Genomic DNA, 22,559 nt, shown 5'->3' with positions numbered 1-22,559 from the left:
AAATTGAGCTTGGTTCTGTGGGAACAGCAGTTAAGCATTTATCCAATTTAATTCAAATAATAAATGTAAAATATGAAAATATGTTCTTATGGCTGCTTAAAAGATATTCCCATTTTTCATTCTCAAATAAGATTCGGCGAAGAGTAAGAACTTGAGAAATAAACCCGACTTTCTCAGATCCTTGGTGATTTTGAGAAAACATGGCCTGAGGGATGAGCACATTCTCCCATAGTGTCAGTCCTGGAAGTATAATTAGCAAATAGTTATTTGCCTGAAACTCTCTTTGCCTCTGGGTTTCTGAAGGCTCAGATGGGCCTCGGGCAGCAGCTCGGAGCGGGGCTGTGGAGCGCGGCGCTGCTCTTCAACGCTTGTGGATGCTCAGCAGCTCTGCAAGGAGCTGCTGGAGAGTGGGTGAAGAGAAGGGAAATCACACCTCTTTGACTGCTCAGGCTTCTTCCACCTAGCTGGTAAGATTAAATATTTAAATACAGGCTTTGATTTGAAGAGCAGAGGCGGAGCTAGAGCACGTGTGGCTTTGTGCCTTGTATTCAAATAGCGGTATCTCAGCGGTTTTGAACTGGCTGTCTCGAGGGGTTTGGTTCCCCTGCGTCTTATTGAGAATCTGTGATGCAGCTTGGATTAGGCACTGCGACCACGTGCGTGCTGTGTGACCTATGCAGTACAAAATACCGTGAAAATGTGTTCTGATTCAAATCTTGAGCTGGGGAAAATATGCAGGCAAGAAGTGGTACCAGATCTGGATTTTGCAGCCTGCCTCGTGTATGCCTTTTTCTGAAAGTCTTAAAGAAATTTCCTGCATCCAAGGATATCGGGTGACTGTTGCAGTGGGGACGGCGCTCAGAGCCAGCTGTGGATGAGGACCCGTTCTGCTAGGCACCGTGTGAACACAATGTGAAATAAAACAAACCTTCCTCTGTATTTACCTCAATTTCTTCTCAACGTAACCCTCCCTGGGGAGGGATGGTGCAGATGCTGCATGTGTTGGTCCTAATATGTCTTCGGCTTTAACGGGGACCGGGATAGGCAGCTGCTTGAGGAGGCTCTTACTTGAAGCATTTAGAGTCTTCCTTAGCTTCTCAGTGGTGGTTGTGACTAAATTTTAAATTTTTAGGATGCTCAAGTGACAAGAAAGTTTTGCTGGCTTCTTATTTATAGAGTTCCATATGTGTGAGTGTAGCACTTCCTGCTGCGTGCGAGAGGAGCCTTCCTGCCCAGGAGGGACCGTCACCTTTCTTGACCTCTTCTTTCTTTAATAGGAGCTTATTCTCCTTTTGTGCCCTGGATCGAAACAAAAAGCAGCGTGCTCGCTTTGGCTGGCTGATGAGCTCTCCTGCAGACTCTGGCAGAACGTCTGGAGTAAATCTACCTGAGTCATGTCTGACAATTACAGTCGTACGGCGCAGAACATGCAAATCAGCCTCGTCTTCGCTGCCACTTTGCCTGTGGGCTGTGCACAAGTGTGATGCTGACTTTCAGCGAGGAGTGCAGAACTGCTTCCATGAGGTGGTTTCCCCACCCTCTTCATTTCAGGCTGCTGCAGCCCAGCTGAGGTTGTAGCCGCTGATACGAGCGTCGCAGCCTCGGCTTCGTGGCAGGGCACATCAGCCCCGTGGCTGGGACTGGCACCCGCTGAAAATATCTGCTTGTCACTGTGAGCTGCCAGCACAGGTTCTTTGGGAGGTTTGATGGGAAACTGGCCTCTTATTTATTCCTGGAGAGGGCTTTTCTTAATTTCAGCAGGAGAAAGCCGGAGAGCATAGAACTACTTAATTCTTATCAGTTTGCAAACACCGCGCGATGCAAATGCTTGTTGGAAGGCGGTGAACTTTTCAGCACAGCTGATAACCTCCCATATTGCTGCCGCTGCCTTAGATGTGCAGTCAGGGCATTTCTGCCCAACTGGATGCCTTCAGCTCTGGTTTTTATACCCAGGAAAGGCTGCAACATTAATCTTAATTAAAAGGGAGATAATGGTTTATTCTGCAGGGCTGATGCACAGTGGGTTTTGCTCTAAACTAGAGCATCAGAGAAGGGTGCTGTAGTTAAACTGCAGCAAAATGAATAACGTGCATTGATACCTAGGGAGAGATTGGGCAAAGTAACGGAGGATATTTGCAATGCAATGTGCTTCTCCCTCAAAGTGCCTGCAGTTCCACCAGCGCAGCGAGTTCTCCGTTAGTGGCAACACAGACAAAGCAGTAGTTAAAGCTGTCACTGTTTCCAGAATCCAATTTTTCAAAAGGTTTATAGCTCTGCCATTATAAGAAAAAAAAAATCTCTGAAATTGGCTAAACAGCATTTCCATCTGGAAAAGACATGAAATACTTGTGCTTCGAAGCTATCAGTAAAGCTGTACGGATGCTTTATACAAAGTTCATAATACCATTTGGTGTCAGGTTGAAAGTGGCCTTTGTAGCTTTTTTGTACTCCAATTCTTTCTTCTCAGCAGTGAGCTCATAACTACTTATCCTTATTTAACTGTGATTTGCTAAACCGAGGGAACAGCCTGCGGTTTCACTTTTTCCATCTGTGTTCAACCTTGGTTTCAGTGAAGGTTAGGCTTAGCCTTCTGTAACTCAAGATAGAAATAAAACTTTAGGATACTTGGATAACTGCAAAAAGTTGGGGTGAAGAGAAGGTGTTTAAAAATATTTAGGATTAAAGAGATCTGCTCAGAAGTCCACGTTAGATTAATCCCTCCTGCAAAGCCCCTGCCTACAATCATTTTGAAGCGTGAGTGTGAACGGCTGCCTCACCTCGCTTAGCACAACTATATTTGTCTACTCTGATTGACAGCACCATGCATTTATCTCACAAAATACACAAATGATTCACATTCATCAGCCTGAAGTAGGAAGGTTGAGCTCTGGACATCTGGATTTAGAAGAATGAGCATCTGTCAGTTGAAATAAAGCATCGAGGACGTTTGCGCTGAAGGTAGCGGTGTGCTGGCTTTTTCCCTTCTCGCAGGGAGCCCGTCGGATCTGTGGGACTCTCGCCTGTGCAGTGGGGAGACTTGTTCACCCTAAGCCTCTTCAGCCTCTCGCGCTTTTGTATTTTACATTGTAGGTTCATCTTCTGGTGACTTCCAATTCCCAAGCCCGCCCCGAGGGTGACAGGGTGACAGCCCTTCTAGCTCGCTGGTCCCTTGCGCCTCCTCACCCTTTCCGCATGTGAAAAAAACTTCTGGCGCTGGCAAAACATGGCTCGTAGGTGCAGATTTTGTTTCTGTGCCTCAGTGACGTGGTGTTTGCAAATAACTGAATTTGTAATGAAATGTTAAGCCTGGGGCTGCGTCTTCTGGCTTGGGTTGGCTTAGTGCCTTGTTTTTGCATGCAGCAGTCTGTAATACACGGGATGCAAGGGGAACGGGCTCGCTCTTCTCCCCATCTACCCTGGACGCAAATTTTACAGCCCGGTTGGAATGAGACATGATCAAAATTAGTCCCATAATTAAGGAAACGTTGAACCTCTTGTGTGTGTTAGGCAAATGAACTAAAGCTTTTTGCCAAGCAATTAAGTGTTAAGGTTTTACTGTAAGGTGAATGTAAACTAGATAATTTCTCCAGCTAAGCTTCCCATAATCATTCCATTAGTATGAATTCATTACTGTGCAGAAGGGAGGCAGCGTAGCCTGATGGATAAGATTATTATTATTATTGAAGATTATTGCAGTACAAATGAGCAACGGAGGCCCCAGCTGAGGTTACGGTCGTATTTTGCTAGTTTTACTTTATGGCAGGGTAAAAGACAAATTCTGCTCTGGAGCAGTCGCGATTTAAATAGACCAAAGGATGCAACAAAAGAAATGATTTCTCTGTATAGATGCAGAACTGAGACGAGAGAGGGTTTTTAGTGGTGGCTGTTAGCGCTGTATGCGGACACAATTACTGACAAAGGAAACAAAAACAGAATTTGTCTGCTCTGTGTCAGCTTAGGTTCGTTATTTGTTTTCATGGCGCTCTCTGCATTCTGTGGAGTATGAAAGTACTTGGCTGGGTTTTCAAAGTATTCGGAGATCTAGGAACAAGAGGGCTTTCGAAGTGGTATTTTGCTGCTTCTCTTGTTACAGTATATTAAATTTACATAGGAATTTTCATTTGATTATCTGACTAAGGAACAAACTTGTAAAGGGGATGACTTCTTAACCGAAAACACATTTATTGACGTTGTGTTTACCTCATCTTTCCACATCAGAATGCTTGCCAGGGGTGGTGTTGGTCCAGTTTCAGTAAGTCACGTGTATGGCTTTTTTTTTTTGTTTTTGCTGATCAAATCAATATAGTAGTTTATTTGAGGCAGCACATCTCAAGATTGTGATACAGGTCAAGGCAATTTCAAAAGCAGTTTGTGCTTTGTTTCTCAGTGTGGAAGCTGTTACTAATGTTTCTCGCGTTGTTTTTCTGTAGGCATTCCTGCCGCCATTTGGGTATTCATTGAAGGTGTCTCCACTCATCGAAAAAATAAGTGACCACAAGGATTTTAAGAAGCTTCTCAGGACACGAAATAACGTACTAGCTCTGTATTCCAAATCTGGTAAGTTCTCTTGTTTTTCTGAACGTCACAGCTCTTTCAGCCCACCAAGTGTTTGCAACCATCTGTGTGCACATGAGGACCTGTGTCCTTTGCTCTAGTGCAGAGACTCCTGATGCTTCAAGATAGAAGAGGCTTCTTAATTTGGTCTCCTAATTGCCCTGTCATATTGGCAAAAATGTACCTTCTGGTTTTGTCTCCAAAATGGCTGCTTGTAAAAGCCATCAGTCAGAGCTTTCTGGTGTGTTTATCGCAGCAGTTTGCAAGCTTTGATTTCCTCGTGACACTGAAAGGCTTAATGATAGTTACAGTACTGAAATCAATCCGTCCTTGCTTTTGACAGCTTTGGATGTCCCACAGTTGTCTTTCAACTCTAATGAACAAAATATAAAAATAAAAAATGAGCTGCTTGTGTAAGAGGGAGAAAAATGGCTCATTTTAACGTCATGCCACCTGTCCCCTTAAATTTCTTTGCTGTCTTTGCTCTAACTCAGGCTCTCATAGTTGTTCACTCTTGCTTGTATGTGTCTGTTTGCTCTTCCTTTTGCTGTGATCTGCTCCTTCTGTACCTTTTCTCATTTGTCACCTTGTTTGTTTTGGTGCTTTCTTTTTTTGTGGCACCATGTAAAATGGAGAAGCAACCTTAGGCTCCATATGCAACTGCAGAATGCTGTTGTGGACATGGAAATCATTGGCTGGCAGGGAAATAAAAAAGGCATTACTAAATTCATTTTCTTTAATACTGTTCAGATGCATTGTTATTTTGGTGGTGTTGCTTCCTTTACTTTCCTGCAGGACAAGTGGTGCAAGATAATATTTTGCTTGGTGGGTTGGGTACTCTCTTCCTTACCTGTTGCAGAGGTTTTATCTCAGAGGCAATGACGTTGGTAGAATTGCTCTGAATTTATCAAATCAGAGCGGTATGGGGTGACCCAAGCCTACCCCCCAATATGAGAGAACTTCGCAGACAAAAATGTGCAGAATTAACTTTATTTTGTAAAGATAGGCTTGTTCTAAGATAGTTAAAATGACATATATGAAAATTTCTGTTACAAAAATATTTGCGCTTTGTTATAATGGGAAACTGAGTGCTTGAACAAGCAAATGGTTTTGCAGTAACAGGTTTAAAGTGAATCAGAAAAGAGTTTCTAGTGCTTTTTGATTTTGAATGGAACACTTTAGATTAAAAAAAAAGACATCTGTATTACTCAGCTTTTTAAAGGGAAACTTTTCTTTTTACGCTTAATACTTTAAGTAGTGGTTGCTTTCATTTTTAGTAGCACAACCAGAACACTTTGGCTCTGATACTCATCATATAAATGTTGTCCTATGGGCATCGTTCTAAAAGTATGTTGTGGAGACTTTTTTTTCTGTTTTTATTATTTAATTGGTTGGTTTTAGCAATCTAAAGCACTGCCCGCAGAGCTGGCTGTGGGATTAATGTTTCTTCCTCACACAGCGATCCTTGCACGATTAGCAAGTTCTTGCATAACTGTCACCCAGTAAAGAAAAAAGGCAAGGGGAGGAAAAAAAAAATATGAGAATAGAGGTGCAATTCTAATCCCAGTTATACATCCCCTAGCTGTGATGAGAAATTGGCCAACAACCGATTATATTGCTGAAACAAAGGCTTTGCTTCTCAGCTGAGTATGACTCGATGAGTATCCCTATCCCATGCAGAAAATTCAGTGGTTTCAGGAGATGTCCTCGTTTACAGGGGGTGTTTAGTTTATCCTACCAGCTGGATGTCCTGCCAGGGCTGCACAGCTAGTGAGTCTTGTGGGACAGGTCTGTTTAACTTGCATTCTTTCTTTAATGGAGTTCTTCAATCTGTTCTGCTGTAAGTACCCAGGAAGCATTGCCACGCCTGTCTACATCCCTGTGCTGGAGAGAAGTGCCGGCTGAGTGTTACGAGCACTGGGGGCAGGAGAGTTTCCTGAGAGCTAATGTGAGTGGGCTGAAGGCTCTGATGGCATCGGGCCCAAGCAAAGGCTGTTGAATACAAAAAAGCCCTTTCTGGCTCAGGAGATTGTTGAGATAAAAATTGTGGAGGCTTAGAAATTATTTGAGGGGAACTATTACTACTTGCTGGCTCTCCTCATCTGCTCAAACCATGGGTCTTCATTTTCTCCACTGTTGGAGACGTGTTATTGGTCTACGTAGACATTTGATCTGCCCCAGTATAGCCGTTCTTAAATTCAGTTAGGTGAACTGGTTGTGGAGCAGCAGCAGGTAAAGTAGTTCCAGGATTTTTTTTCTGTTTTATCGAGGCAGGAAACAGTCTCTTATTAGACTTTTGGGGGAATTGATGCTTGTTTGAATCTGTATCTTTCTTTCCTGAGCTCTTGTCCCATTTTTCCTCTCTGTTTATTTTTAATACCATTTATGGGAGTGTTTTGGAATGGAAATGGTTTGCAAAATCATCACGTCAGGACATTATAAAAATCTCAGTTGACTATTTATTATGCAGCCATTTTTTTGGAAGGGTCTTCTCTGGGTGCTTTCTGCTCGTAGTTTTGAGCTCCTCACGACTGTTGGTTCGAGTTCTCCAAGGGTTATTGTGAGAATAGCAGCACGGTGTTAAATGTGTATTTCAGGGACGGAATTGAGGCAGGCAGGCACACTGAATGGCTTGCCCTTACAGCTGATGAAGGTCCTTAATGAGGTGCTCTAATTAGTGGTAGAAACCAGTTAATGCCCAGCCACAGGAAAAAGGCAGTGTGGGGATGGAAGCTGGTTTGTGGGAGAGGACACAGTACAGCTCCGCAAATGTAGGTCAGGGAGCGCATGGAGGTCTGAGCTCCAGTGTGCTGTTTGAGGGGGGGTTTGGAGGGAAGGAGCCACCCAAGTTCAGCTGTAGCCAGCATTCCTTCTAGTTTACAGCAGATTTTACTGATCCCCTTCTTACTGGTTTCTTCAAATTAGAGATGATGTTACTGCAGTGCTTCAGAACAAAGGAATGCACCTCTGTGGTTTTCTATGTGCAGTAATAATGCTGTTGGTGATTTATTTTTTTTTTCCTCCAGCTGCTGCTGCGGAAAGCTCGCTCAGGTTACTGTCCAGCGTGGCCCAGGAGGTGAAAGGACGAGGTACTATAAGCTGGATAGACTGTGGGTATGTGACACGCTGTTTTTCTTTTTTTTTTTTTTTTTACCCCCTGCCCTCCCCTTCTGGCTTTTGTTGCTGACTTAGCATTTTCGCTAGCTCTGAAGCTTTTTGCCTGTAACCGAACCCACATCGCTCTGTGCAGCTTGTTCATAACCGCAGGGAGCCCACATCTTACCGTCCTCTGCCTTCCTTCGGGCCGTTGGTGGGGCATCGGTTTTCCCCTATGGCTGTTGTCACTTCTTCTGTGACAGCATGCTTTCAGCCTGAGGCTGGGGACCCCTTCTGCAGCGTCGCCTTTCATGGGGGGCACGTAGCGTGGAAACTCTGACCGCTCCGGCTTTCCCACACGCAGGGCGAGGAATAATCCCACGTTACGCCTCAGCTGGAGGGCGGTGCGGTTCTGCTCTGACGGCAAACGTTGCGTGTGCTGTAGGGCTGCTTGGTTTTGAAGTGTCCACCCATTTCTGTTTCTCACTAAAATGTGTTTTCTCTTAAAGAACTTCCTTTGTGCTTGTAGGGCCATGACAATATTTAACGTGAAGGCGGGGAAACTTGTCGTTGTAAGTGGTTGCCTATGTGGGGTGTAATGAAATGAATAGGTGTGCGCTTTCTGGGGCGCAGATCTGAAAGCCTTCCACGCGGTTCTGCCCCGTAACACATTGACTGTGGTTTTAGTTAGTGTATCTCAGTGCCTCTCTGCCTCTGCAGCTTGAGGGCTTTGCCTGCAGGTGGCAAATTCTTTCCTGCTCTGCAGAGGAGCAGGTTGCTGGCTACCTGTGCGTTTGGGTGGATCTCCGGGGTGCGAACAAATTGCGCGCTGTGCACAGATCTGTCATCTCTGAAAATCGTGTTCTAGAAACCAATCTCTGTCCATCCAGCAGTGACCCAGAATAAATCATTGGTAACTCAGAGTGAATGCGCTTTTGTTGGCGGTTAACCTGTCATGGTCCCCCCTGCCACGGCTCAGCTCTCCCTCCCGCGGGCTCCTGTGCTCCTGCCGTCTGTGTGCGTCCTGCCGGGCTGGTCCAAGTGCGCAGACGTTTGCAGCTCTGCCCAGCTGGCGGGGAGCACTCCAAGTCATCAGCTGGCAGGAAGCGGGGCTGCTCCTCCGAGGTCGCTGAAGCCTGTCCCAGTTCCCACCTGCTGAAGAGCCAGCAAATAAATTGTGTTGACCCTGAAGAGGGGAAAGTTGCAGGGGGATGTGGTGCGTCTCTGAAAGCCAGTCTCCTTTTTTAATGAAAGCACTGATGAGCAGCTTTTGGTTGTTAATAATGAAGGCTACTGAATAGAGTAGTGGGCCGGATTCTTGGCCTTAGTCTCTAATCAGCTCTGTTTGTGACAGCAGAGTGGTCACCTTACCTTTGTGTCCCTTATTTCCCCTTTGTTTTAGGCTGCCTCTGTGTTGTGGGACTTGCTGCTTGCTCTGTGTGTGTGCGTGCAAGTGGTGTGTGTGTGCAGCTCCTGGAACGAGGAGGCTGTTTGGCTCTTCAAGATGCTGCTGTAATGCAACTCAGCAATAGCTAATATCTTGCAATAAATCTCCAGGATTTATTTTAGTTCTGTGTTGGGAAAGGCAAGATTCAGCGTTTAGGATTTGCATTTGAAATCCATGCAGGTATTGGCACTTAATTCAATGGTTCAGTCTCTGCTCCTGAACTTGTAAATGGTTTTGATGGGGAGGGAAATGCGGTGTTTTTGCTGTAAAATAAAACTTGAGTTTTTTAAAAATGAAAATTTTTAAAATAAAACTTGAGATTTTTCTTCTGTCTCTGCCGCCAGCGGAGAGTTGTCCTGACAGTCCTTGAGCTCGTCCCGTGGATGAGGGGAGCTGGAAGACCGGCAGGTAGCAGAGGAGGTCTTGATACACACACACACGGCTTGAGCCTGAACCAAGTTTTTTGGTTGGTTTGCTTGTTAGACCTCTAGAGCGTTCTGAAATCAGTCTCTTAGCTTTTTAGTGACTTTTAAACTTTTTTTTCCTTTAGATTTTTTTCCTTTGATTACGGCTTCTTTTAATACAGGTGGCTGCAAACCGCTGCCTGCATCGCCCCAACAATAACAAGAGAGCTGCAGGAGTGCTGGCTGCCACTCGTCACGAAGGGCCGGTCGGAGGGGCTCGGAGCAGCTGGGTCCTGCCAGAGCTGCCCAAGTCATTCGCCCAGCAGAAGCATGCTGCGAGGCTTAGCTGCAAGTCTTTGTGCCGAAGCAAACTGCATGCAGATGCCGGGATATTTACAGCCCAGGCTCAATTTGTTTTACAAATATTGACAAGGAATGGCTTGTTTGGCAGCGATATTTAGCAGGGAATTTTGGCTTTGCGCTTCACACTCCACTGTAGCGCACTTCTTTGCCTTCAGATCTAAGCACTGGCGAGGTTGGCATCCACGCAGAGTTGTGGTTTGTGTCTCCGCTTCCCTGTGGCGGTGACAGCAGTCTTTTTCTTCTCTTTATTGGCTGTGGGTTTGGTGTTTTTTGTTTTATTTCTTATAATTCCCCTTCCTCCCTTCATATTCAGGAGAAAGAGAACACATTGCTCCGCTGATGGAAATGGTTATTAATTGCCACGTCCCAGCAGTGCGTTGTGCACCGCGTGCAGCAGAGCAGGGCGGGCAGGTCTGCGGCTGCCTGCCTGAGCTGCTGCTCGGGTGGGAGCCACGCTCCCCGTCCTCAGCTTTGGTTGGGTCTGTGGTCTGAGACAGAGGTTAGGCTCGAGCTTTCAGTTCCAGGTTGGGTGGTCTCAGGAGGCTGCCACTCGCTTTGTGGCTCTGCAGCAGGATCACAGAGGTCCCTGGAGCTTATGTGATAGAGGACCGGGACGTGCCAGGTACCTCTCTTCCAGCACGGGGAGGCTTACCTTGGTGAAGTGCCTTGTAGGAGCTGGGCTGTGGGGAACGCAGTGCACTTGGGATTGCCTCTGTGTGTGATTTTGCAGCTAAGGGCCTCGCGCATAGGCACTGTGAATCGGTTCACACAGGCAGGTGGGGGCTGCTCGCAGCATTGTAGCGGTCACTTTTTGCTCCTGTGTGCAGAGAGAGCCTATGTGGCTCTGTACATAATTAAACATGAAGTTACTTCAATTATGAATAAGAGACCCACAAACGATGTGACAAGAATGTGTTTTATTCTCACCTTCCCGTGTTTTAATTAGGAATTCCTTGTTGAGATGTTTGATGTTGTATGAAGGGAGGTGGTGTGAGATGACAGAATATTGAGTTGTTAATGTCTGGTAAGATACAGTCTCCTGCCTGGTAGCTGCTTTTTGTGGCTGTGGGTTTAAACAGAGCTCTCTGCTACCTTGCATTTTTTTATTTTTTCCTTGTAATACCTAGTGCTTGCTCCCTAGCTGAGTTTGGGCTAGCTGGTAGCATGGCTAGAGCAGTAGTGCACATTGATAAATCTGATTCAGACTGTCCCAGAGAGATGGATCGGTCTTGTGAGCAAGTGCTTTGGGACTCATGCTCAGGGAGACACCCTCTTACAAGAGCTGGGAGTCCCAGCTTCTGTTCCTGGCTCTGCCATTGAGTCCTTGCTATTAATTTGTGCCATTTAAAACAGAAAAAGGTGTATCTGTTTTCCAAGCAGTTGGATAAATATTGCCTGATTCATTAGTCAATGTTTATAAAGAGTTTGGAGAAGTTCGAAAGGAAAAATGCTACAGCAGCACAAATGGGCACTGCTCATTTAGCACGTTCAGATGCTGTTGGGTAGGCGTGTAAGCAAGACGGGGACTGGATTATTTATTGAATTCTGTTTAGTAGCAGGCTGATAGAAGTTCTGAAAATGGAAGGGATTCATAAGGGAGCTGAAAGCTTAAGATGCCTGCAAAGAGAAGGTGTGCTGTCCTGCTGTGTGATCTCCGCATCCAGCTGCAATGAAATGTGAGTTGGGGTGCGGTGGACCTGGTGTGTGCTGCGTGGGCAGGCTGGTCCCGTACGTGTGGTCCGGAGCCTCTGCATCCTGCAGAGTCCCTCCTCTCCCTGAACCCCCGTCTTCTGAGCCATATGAGAAGTGGGGTTGAGCGTAGATGTACTCAGGTAAAAGTTTTATGTAAAAACAGAAACTCTTGCTGGCAAATCCTTATGGTGGTGAGTAAAAGGCACAAAGTGATGTGTGTGGGAGCAGAATGAGATGAGCTTAATGCTTGAATGAAAGGCAGTTTTTGTTGCTCGTCTATAAAGCAGACAAAGACCCAGTCCTGTCTTGTGATTCTCTGAGATCTGGTTTTGAAGAGTAATCCGTATAAAGTTATCCTCTGCTCTTCTTCAGAAGGTTTTGCAGTAGGGGCCACGGGGCAGCCAAGGACTGAAGTTATCTGGAAGAGTGTAAATAGCCTGTGGAAGAGGAAGGAAAATAAATTGGCTGTGTGGAAGAGAGGAAAATGTTTGGCAGGTTTATAAAATGCGTTATGGTCAGGTGCAGCTTTGGGGAGGTAGCAGAAGAGGTTGAAATTAGCTCTTTCTGTCCAAAGCATAATTGCTCTTACTGTAAAATCCTGTGGTAGGCAGAAGTGGGGAACATGTGAGGCTATTGGTGGGGCAGCCCTGAACCAGAGGGACGCTGGCGTTTTCTCAAACAGAGGAGAGCCATGTCTGGGACTCCTGGTTCTTCTAGCATGGTTGCTTATGAAAAATCAAATACCTGAGTAAAGTGTCTGCTCGCTGCCCTGTGGAATTGCAGACCAGGCACGCAGTGCATATGGGTGGCGCTCCTTGTGAGCGTGTTTGATTTTTAGCATAACTCCTACCCAGTTGTGTAGACGGGTATTTTCAAAAAACCACCCGTTTCTTTGGCTCTGGGTAAATATTCCCTGCTCAAGCTTGCATGGTTCCCTTTGCTGTAGGTCCCAAACATAAACAAAGCTGTGTGGTTCCCATCTGCTGTCATAGCGCATGTGCTTGGCTTTAGCACATCAGACTGCTAGGAAGAGGAAGAACCATATGGTTAAAATGTCTGGCTAATTTTTGGTTGGTTTTAATCCCACTTTTCCTGCTTTGGTGTCCTGTGTGTCATTCCCGTAGTCCCTTTCCCCAAAAGCTATTTTTAAGTGTTGCAATGCTGTGACACTTAGCATAGGGGTGGGCTGTTTCCCCTCAGCATCCCACCCAAATCTGGCTGGTAGAGCGGCCCCTTCGAGGCTACGTATCTAAACATCTGCTGGCTCAGAAGAGAGCGAAATCTAGTAAGTAGTCATCTTTTCTGGGGTGCCCCCAGTTTCTGTGTTTGTATGCCTTTTAGATAAAATCTTTCTTCCCAAATTTTTCACTTCCTAGTGCTTTGATATAGTAAGGCTTTACCCATACACAATCATAAATTAGTTTATTTAATGCCTTGGAACAGGAGAGAGAAATTTCAGGAACAAGGCTGCTGGTACAGATGGCATTAAGTGTCTTTTTGCTCTTTAGTTTCTACCTTCGCTCCCGTAAAGTCGATCAGAAATAGGATTTATTTGAGAGTAAGTCTACTCATCTTCCTTCTCGTAGTTGAATTTTAAAGCTGATGAAAAGCTTTGAAATTGCAAATAAAATTGACCAGACCTAATGGGGAGAGAAAAATAAAGAAGAAAGGAGCATGCTTGCACTGGTGTAGCCCCTTCCATCCGAGTATGTCTGCAGTGTTTGGATTTCTGCCTTTTACTTCAGCTGCCCTGAAGGTGAAGGGCAGTGGTGGATGGCAAGTGATGCTTTGTGCCAGCAAAGAGGAGTCCGTTCGCAGCCAGGCCGGGGAGGGTACGCCAGGTATCCGTAAGGAAGGGTTTGCAAGCATAGTTGTACTGACAATGGGATCCTTGTATGGATGGGATTTATATGGACAAACTGCATTTGCAGCACGGATTTCCAATGCCTTCCTCCTCCCGTCTGTTCTGTAACCCCTGTGCAGTTGATGCCAATTCACCTTAAAGCAATTTTACTTCACAGTCAGAGTGACCGTGCAGGAAGTGCTGCTCCATCCTCAAAAACCTTCCCTTAGGTAAGCTCTTGGTTCCTAACATAATAAACCTGTTCAGTCTGGGGTATTGCACTAACTCAGAAATACAGAGCATTTAGCTGAAAACCACTCTAGTGCCTGGACATACAAGTCTGGGTTCCTATCGCGGTGTCAGCCTACCCGTGTGTGTGCCACGATTCGTGTTTTGCCTCGAGGCAGTGATTAACTGTGAATCTTCAATGTTGTAATTTTTCAGTCTTTAATGAAGAGTGAATGAGCTAAGAGTTGATGAGAAGTTACCTCGGTTTTCCTGCAGTTACTACTTCATTTCAAAAATCCTCTACGTGCTCTCCAGGCTCATCATGCAGCAAGAAGTCATAAAAGAGGTGGCAGAGGAACAGTACGATACGCTGCAGCTTCCTCGAGCCTGGGGGTGGGACATCCAGAACCTGCCTTCATGTGGTTTTATTTAGGATGAATTCTTTAGGATGAATTCAAAGGTACATTGTTAGTGCTCTTGTGTCCAGGTTAGGAGAGTGTCCCTCTGCACCTAGATGAGGAGGGTTAGAGATGGCTGGGACGTGTCTGAAGAGGAAGGCTTCATCTTTATAAAGAGAGTTCAAGTGTTTTGCATTTCTAGAAGTTCCTTTGGTAGCTCCTTTGCCAGGTGTGCACCTTATTTCTGTGCAGGTACGTGTGCTGCTGAGTGCCTCTTACTAATTTATATTTCCATGGAAAGTAACATTCATTATTACTGACTTTCTACAGGGCTGGAGCTTACACTGTATAATTTTTTTCCTTAATTGGTTTTGTTTGATGATACCTGTCACCTTTTTGTCTTGGGGTTCTTTCTGTTCTTTAGCTCACTCTTGCTTTTAGTGAGAATTAATCTCATGGGTTTTAATTTTGGGAAAAGACTTCTTTTCGATCTCATTTCTATAGATTCTTGGTCTCTCTAATTGACTAATGGGCATAGTCATTTTTATTGGATGCCTGCTGGTGCTGGGTCTCCACAGCACAGGGATTTTTCTGTTTGCATTCCTGGCACGTTTCAGGGGGAGTGTTTGGAGCAGAAGGCTCCAAAGATTGCCCTGTGGGTCACAAAGGAGCTTTCTGCTGTGCTCTGGAGGGGAAAATCAAACCTCAAATTCAGAAGAGAGACTGCCCTGTCAGTCTGCTAATCCGAATCTTTAATTCTTTCCAGCAGCACGTTTTCCCTTTCTGGTCTTCGCGTTCTCCATCTCTTAAAAGATTCAAGCTTTTCGTCTACCGCCTTGTTTTAGCTGCTCATTTGTTCTGTGCCATGGAAACCTGCTGCTCTTGTTACTTGTTTTGTAAGTTCATTTCCATAAGGAATCTAGAACGGTGACAAAGCGTTGCTTCCTTTTCAAAGACAAATCCAACGTTTTAAGCTTCCTGTTTTTATTTCTTCTGTGTCCATCTCTCTTGGGTCCTGTTCCTATTTTGTTTGTCTGCAGGTTCCTAAACCCTACTGCTGAGCATGGTATCTAAGTGCCTGGCTGCACCAAGAGCTGTGTGTGTGTTTTCTGCTCGAGTAGATGTAAGCCATTACCGGCCACTGGCTGCTTAGCACAGCTCTTTGGAGAAGTGCTCTTGCAAGCCAGGCTGATGGTCTGAGAAGTGATTTTTGCTTTTTTTTTTTTTTTTTTTCAGGTCTGTCTCAAGAGTGATACAGAAGGGTCTGGGATTGTTAGAGAATATGAGGAGCCTTACGAATGGGGGATGCAATAAGTAGAGGTTGTAGCAGCTGCTACCCCAGACTAGGAGGGAGGATGGCACGGAGGCGATGCCCCCAGCCTGAGAGGAGGGGGTTTGGGCACGTCGGTCTGTTTTCATTTGGTCAGCAGAGTATGCAAGCTGCTGTGATGTGAATGGCCTTGTTGGAGCCTAGGATTGATGATTGGAAGGAGCATAGTCAAAATGCCATATTGGCCAACGCACAATGGCTAATGAATTGTGTTTTTTGATTTCTGAACCCTGTAGGAGCAAATCCAGCTACAACTGACTGCTAATGACTTCCTCTTTCAGATCAGGCTTGCAAGTACAAACGTGGTTTTTATTTTTATGCGGCTTGTCGAAATTTCTGGCGTTGACACCCCTTTTGCTGCCTTTTTTTTTGTTTTGGGTCAGAAGCTCAATTAGTTGTTTGGCAGGATCTCAACTCCCTGCTTTCTCGGGATGTTCATCAGCCTGTTGTCTGGAGAGGGTACTCTCTGGAAGATAGCCAGAGGGCACTGCAAAGGCTGTGCATTGGGTCGGGAAACCCTGTTTGATAATTCAATTCTGAGGGGTAGTCTGAAACTGCACTGCCCAGAAATTATAACCGGAATTGTTCTCTGTATGCTGCTTTTCACCACGATGTAAGGGAATGAAAGCAATTAAACAGCAGAGGCAGTAGTGAGAGAGCGCACTGATAACCTGGTGACAGCCTTGACTGGTGCCTTCCAAAGCTTTTTCCAGTGTTGGAAGGCTTGTTTTATGGGCAGCCCTGCTACATATCTGCCTGCTCCTCCTCCTGACCTGTTCAGTCTCATCTCTTCCAGCTGCTGGGACAGTGGCAGTGTTTCTGTACGGCAGAGCCTCCATCCTGATGGGGTCTACAGGTGCAACTGATGCAAGGGACTGCTGAAGCATCACTTAGAAGTGTTGTTGAGCCCTGGTTCAGAGACGTACAGATAAACAGATTTCATCTGCTCTACAGACCGTGAGAGCTGTGGTTCGTGTGGTTATGCAATATGCTGATTGGAGAGCAAGATAGTGTGGTTGCGTGCACAGAAACTGACCTTGCTACTTAAATCAGTGCTGCCGCAGTGTTTTTGTTAATCACTTCTCTGGTGTCTGGGAATGCCGTGGGTACAGGCGAGAAGGAAGATTTGGTCCCGTCTGCGTCACGAAGCGTTGCAGACGCCAGCACCATCTGAGTGACGTGGCTGCACAGCACACGCAGACGGTGCTGCTACGTCGGCAACTGGAGATGGCAACTTTCTGATGGCATTTTTGTCATTTGCTGAGTGAGCATCTGACAGTCATTCCAGACCCTTCCTCCCCAGAGGATGCAGTGGTTGTGGGGTTGTTTTCCCATCTTGCTGAGGAGCCGGAGGCCAGCAGGACATGATAAAGGCAATATTTAGGGAGCTGGGGAAGGTCTTGTTTGTGCTTGTGAGAAAGGCTGGTGCTGCAGATGTTTGGTCTTACCCTGCTGCCTTCATGACCTGCCAGGACAATATCTGAATTTGCCCCAAGGTTGGTATCTTGTGCTGCTACCTCCAGGCACTGTCCCTTAGTCAGGATCTATCCAGATTGGACTTGTTTTGTTTTTAGAAATCTGTGTGGACCTGGTGCAGCCAAACTAATTTTTGTATTCCTCCTGCCTAGCTTTGTTAGCTGCTCTGTTCTTTCCCTCTCTGAATTACCTTACCAGGCTGGTGCTAAAGCTTCTCTGTGGGTAACTCCTGCCACCAGGGACTGCCACCAGGTTTTCTCACCACTTCTGCACCCTTCTGGCCACGAGCCAGCAGCTCCCCAGCCTGCAGCAGAGCATCCTGCACCGCTCTTGATGAGTGCCTGTGGGAACGCGTCCCTGTTGGATGTTGCCTTCGCTGGTTGTGATCCAAAGGAGGTCAGATCTCCTTAGCAAGCCCCTCACCCTCCTCCCATCCTGGTAGCAGATGGCTGCCCCTGCAAAGCGATTATTCATGCCAGCTAGCACTGACAAGGGACTTCAGAGGTTTGCAGGGAGTGCTGCTGTTGGGGCTTTCTGCCAGCTCTGCCGTAACCCCAAATGACAGAAAAGCCGACCAGTAGGGGAGACCGGGATGTGCCTGGAGAGGGTGAGGTGTTCCTACGATGCGTGCTGTCCTTGTTATTTAGACTCCTTGCTTAGGCCAGCTCAGACCTTTTATACAAGCTGCTGTGTGTCTTTGCTTCTCCAGGAGTATTTTGAAGCTCCAGTTCGGTTTTGCAGGAGTGGGGAGTGTGGGGAATGTCCCTGTGGGAGGGGAGGGAAGCCATGCTGATGCCCCACTTAAAGTTTGACCTTACTACCATGCAGCTGCTGGTTGGGTCCTCGGGCGATACTGCAGATAAGGTGATGCTTTGGGTGGTTTTCCAGAGAGATAAAGCTTTAGGAGTGCCCGCAGGCAAATCGGGGCCCCTAGTAGCAGTAGCACGGCAGGGATCTGCTAAGTTTGAATCGCTCTGCACAGAAATGCCACGAGGCAGCCAAGGACAGCTGCTGGGGACACGTTACTGAGCCACCCTCAAGCCAACACCTGGAGTGTCTTGGCCTGGGTGGCAGAGGGCTGATTTTGGGGGCATTTTGTTTGTTGTCCATCAGTGTCCCGTCCCCCGGCTTCAGTTGTTATAACAAACTCTTACACTGCCTCTTCAAGTGGCATAATTAAATTGTAAGAACCGGAGTCCTAATTACCCTCTCCCATGTGGGAGCTGAGAAGCTCGTCTTCAGAGAGAGGCTGTTGGCTGCGATCCAAAGGAGGCGAATCTCAGAGCAGGCTGCATCTGTGTTGATATTTACTCGTATTAAGGATAATGGTCATTACCAAGTGATATCAGAGCAGGGCTGCTCTTTGCAGGTTATTTTTGTCTGGCTGTAAATGAAAGAAGAAGGAAAAGTAGAATGGGTCCATCTCTGCTGTTTCTGCACGTCTCGTTTTCTGCCTTTTCCAGAGCAACTTCAGCATAGCATCTGAATCGGTGGGTCTGGCATGTGCAAGAATCTGCACTGATGCATGAAAAAAAAATTACCGATACATATTTAGACATTTCCTATTCGGGGAATTTGCTCCTCTTCCATCCCTTGCATCAGTGCAGATAGATTGCATAAACAGAGCAAACTCCCAATGCACTGGTGCAGAGAATCAGCCCAGTAAATAGCAAGAGACATACCGGAGCAAACTGCTGCTTGCTTTCCTGTGATAATGGCTGTGCACTCAAGCAGCTACAGGGATCTCTAAAATGGAGCAATCCTGAAAGCAGGGCAGGCTTAGTCTGTTCCTTCTAGTGAAACAGCTGTTCTTATCTTTCCTTTTTTAATAGAAGCTCATGCAAACGGGAAAGGAGTTGGTAGGCATTGGAGTGGTAGGAGTTGCTAGTGCCTTGCTTACAGGTACGTTGCAGTGGTCATATTTTGCAGCCTTTCCAACTATAAACATTGCAGAAATTTTCTAGAGATCCAAAGGCTCACTCAACTGATAAACAAGGAAAAATTCCCTATTTTTCTCTGCGTTCTTTGAAGTTGCACTGTATTGATGGCAGAACTGGCAACAGAATTGGCTTGACACCCATTTTGCTCCTCTGCCCATGCAAGAACAATTGTCACCACATCCTGGGGCGTCACAGACCCTGTTGCTAGAGGCAGGTTTTCAGCATTACAGTTGTTTACCTCCACCACCACCTAATGTTTGTCTTGACAAGGCTGAGGTGGCCACAAATATCTGTATATCCTGGAAGCTTTTGGGAGTGTCTAGAAGGATATTTACAAGTGTTAACTGACCTTAATGTGGGCTGACCTAAGCTGACTGCCAAACATTTAACTCCAGCAGTGCCATAGGTCTCTGCCCCTAGGTCTGTGTCTGGGGCAAGATGAGGGGGGGGTCTGAAACTGGTGTCTCCTCCTGAGATTTGTTGACCTGTGAGTCCTCTACGTTTAGCCCACAGGACTGTTGGAGGACTGCAGGTAAGTGAAGAGAGGATATTTCTGGGCCCAGGTTTGGTGGTGTGTCTGGCTTTCTCGGCCGAACTCCAAATCCAGGTTACTTGTTTTGCAACCTGGTTTGGTTGCAAGGAGGGATGTTCATGTTATTCAGTGAACAGATGACGTGTTTTAGCTCCGTCTTCCACTGGAGTCTGGGGGATAAAAAAGAAGCAGCAAACCGTAGGAAGATCATTGTCTTCTCAGGCTTGGATCTCCAGCCTCCTGGAGAAGCCAAGAAAGTGTTTAGGGGCTGCAGTGACTGGCTTTGGCTATGATCTGAAAACATAGGATAGACATGAATCAGTAACACTCTTAGGAGAAACATGCTTCTCTAGAATTGGGGGTTGCAAGTGCTCCGTACTGGTGAGGTGGTTACATGCTTTGCTGGTTCCTTAAATTACCCCTTTCAGTTTCAGCCTAACGTTCTGATTCCCATGCACGTGTCTATGGTATCCCCTTCCTTATCTCCATCTAAAAATAACCTTTTGGGAAGTTTCCACAAAGGTGTGCTGTCATCTTCAGCACACTGCAAACTCACTGTTTGTTGTTCCTCCCATTTGCAGAAAGGCAGCTGGAGAACATTGGTAGAATTAGCACCAGTGCTGGCAGCAGCACTTCATTTGGTGGGACCCTTGCATCTTGATGCCTCTAATGTATCCCTAATTGGTTTAAACTTGATGGGTTTTCAGTGTTTTCATTTTCTAAATTGATTTATCTGTGCAAAAAGTATGAGTTGTCCTCTGCTGGGAACAAGTTTTCAAGCTTTTTAATCTTGCTGTTTGTCAATGCAAAGACTAGCTTCATCGGCGTGAATCATCCTCTTCTCTTGGTAGTCCCACTGTTTCACTCATCTCCCCAGGTCACTTCACATTCACTTCAGCTTGAAGCAGACTTACATCTGCATTTGTGTCGTTAAGGACAGCGTATTCCACAAAGACCCTTTACCTCCCACCTAACCAACAGTGCAGTTTTCTCCTGTGGCCCTTTTCTTTAACTCAGCCTAATGTGGCGTGAGCTGAAAGCACTTCACTCTTTTCCAGTTCGAAAACCACCTGCTTCCCTGGTAAGGGCCCAGGCCACATCCCTCATACGTATTGTGGATGGGGTTGCTGGGTTTGGGGCTCCAAAATCTGGATTGATTTTTATTTTCTGTGAGACCTTTTTAAGGCTGGCCACTTCCAATCTGATTTTGGAGGTGCCATGGAGATGTTTCTTCTTTTTGAGTTATCTTCTGCAAGATACAAAAGCTGACCTGCTTTTTCTCTTTGAATCTTTTCACAAATTCACAAACAGTGCTCTTTGGCTACCACCCTCACAGTAACAGTCTTGAAAGTTGATTTCCTGAATTTTATATTAATCCCGTGGACAGAAGGTCAGCTCAGAGGTACTTGGACATGCTAGAATGGACTCCTTTTCTGATGGTCAGAGCCTGACATTGTGGTTTTAACATAGTCCTTTGTGTCCTGACCAGGCAAACCAAAGAATTAAATTGGCTAATGCAGATTTCCACAATGCTTGTCACACAAACTTAGCTGAGCAGCTTCTAAATTAACCATTAGGTGCAACTAATTACTGAAGAGGAAGCAGTACAATGAGTTTTCAGAACTGAATGCATTTGATTTCTTTTTCTTGTAACCATTTTTCTTCCAATATGTGTTTTTTGCAGTGACACTGAAAGCCGAAAATTATGCAAGAAGATGAAAGTAGATCCTAATTCAAAGGAGAAGGGAGTGGAATTGCTCCATTATAAGTGAGTGCTGGGCTGGGATTTGTAGTTTCTAATTGTTGATGCCCCTGTTAGGACTATTCCTTCTCCTTGCAGCTCTGTTCTGCTGCTGCATGAGGACTTCTTGTTTCTCCTGTGCCCTCTGATATGTGAAATTGCTCATGGTTTCTTCAGTTTGGAAGCATGCGTTGTAACAGAAGTTAAGTTTACTCTGCTGTTGAATAGCATACATTAAAAACATGAGCTGGACTTGTGGGAGAGATGTCCAGTGAACTAAAACTACCCAACGCACAGCGTTGATGGCTGAGATTTGGATCTCTTGCTTTCTCTGTCACTTGCCTACTGGCATGTGCCTTGGGAAGTGGCTTTACCTCTCTGTGCTTTCTTTTCTGACTTGGGGCAGTACTTTGTAATATACTTGGGGAAAGGCAAGTGTAGTGAGAGTGTAAGATTATTTTTTTTCAGAAAATAATAGGAGTGGGAGTATTGTAAATGTAAGAGATACCAAGCAGCTGCATCTCCAAAGATTAGGAAATGTTCTTGTTAAAGCATCAGAGAGGAATTATTTACTAGAGACCTGTTTGCATGACATTGTTTTTGCATCCTCACTCTTCCCTACCCCTCCCCTCCTTAAATTGCTGTGGTGTCAATTCTGCTTAGTTCTGTGGCTTTGGCAGGATAATGTTATTCTAGTTAGTGAGAAGTAAGGGAGAACAGCTGTATGATTTTCAGCAACGCTACTGTAAGTTAACACTATTCCCCACTCCTTGTTCAACAGGGACGGTGCATTTCATACTGAATATAACAGAGCTGTCACATTGAAGGTAAACTTGATTATTATTCTTTTGCTAGGTATGGGGGAGACATTTGTGGATTAAAAACAGGTGTTGGTGGTACTTCATGCTAAAGGCATGAAAGGGATGGGGTTAATCTTCATAAACAGCTGTCAGAATGTCTTAAGGGTTTTTGTGTGCGTGCATCTGCCAAGCACAGATCCAGAAAAGCTGTGTATTATTAACAAGATTGAACCCGTGTTAAACTGTCATGTGAGTTAATGTTCAAGCTGATAACAAATAGCAATCTTCTGTTTTTGATTACCAGATGCTATTGATGGCAGTATAACTAAAAGTATTAGTTGATACTGCTTTTTGATAGGGAGTTCCCTGAGGATTTTAGGTCTTGTGTTTATAAACAATTGAGTGGCCTTATCTTTGGCTTGATCGTGGAACTACAATCCCTATAGATGTGTCCACAGTGCAGCAAGGATGAAATGACCTTTGTTTTCCTGCAAATCTTGACACAAAACAACAGGAAGCAATGTTCTGTGAGCACAATGGAAGGAAAAAGACATGAAATTTGAAAACACAGACACAGATTTCTAGGTTGGAAGAGACCTCAAGATCATCGAGTCCAACCTCTGACCTAACACTAAGTACTCCACTAAACCATATCACTAAGCTCTACATCTAAACGTCTTTTAAAGACCTCCAGGGATGGTGACTCCACCACCTC

General features: G+C 45.6%; 1 protein-coding gene across 1 annotated transcript in view; it reads left to right on the top strand.

The window, feature by feature from the left end:
- Window positions 1-22,559, top strand: part of PDIA5 (protein disulfide isomerase family A member 5) — a 100,489-nt gene that overhangs the window by 6,546 nt on the left and 71,384 nt on the right. The window contains exons 2-5 of the mRNA XM_035536920.2: window positions 4,431-4,557; window positions 7,581-7,668; window positions 20,988-21,071; window positions 21,826-21,871. Of these exons, the coding sequence (XP_035392813.1) occupies window positions 4,431-4,557; window positions 7,581-7,668; window positions 20,988-21,071; window positions 21,826-21,871 (345 nt within the window). The remainder of the gene's footprint in view (window positions 1-4,430; window positions 4,558-7,580; window positions 7,669-20,987; window positions 21,072-21,825; window positions 21,872-22,559) is intronic.

Source organism: Cygnus atratus, chromosome 6, assembly GCF_013377495.2.
Source record: "Cygnus atratus isolate AKBS03 ecotype Queensland, Australia chromosome 6, CAtr_DNAZoo_HiC_assembly, whole genome shotgun sequence".
Taxonomy (NCBI): Eukaryota; Metazoa; Chordata; class Aves; order Anseriformes; family Anatidae; genus Cygnus; species Cygnus atratus.
This window is presented reverse-complemented; position numbering and strand designations above follow the sequence as displayed.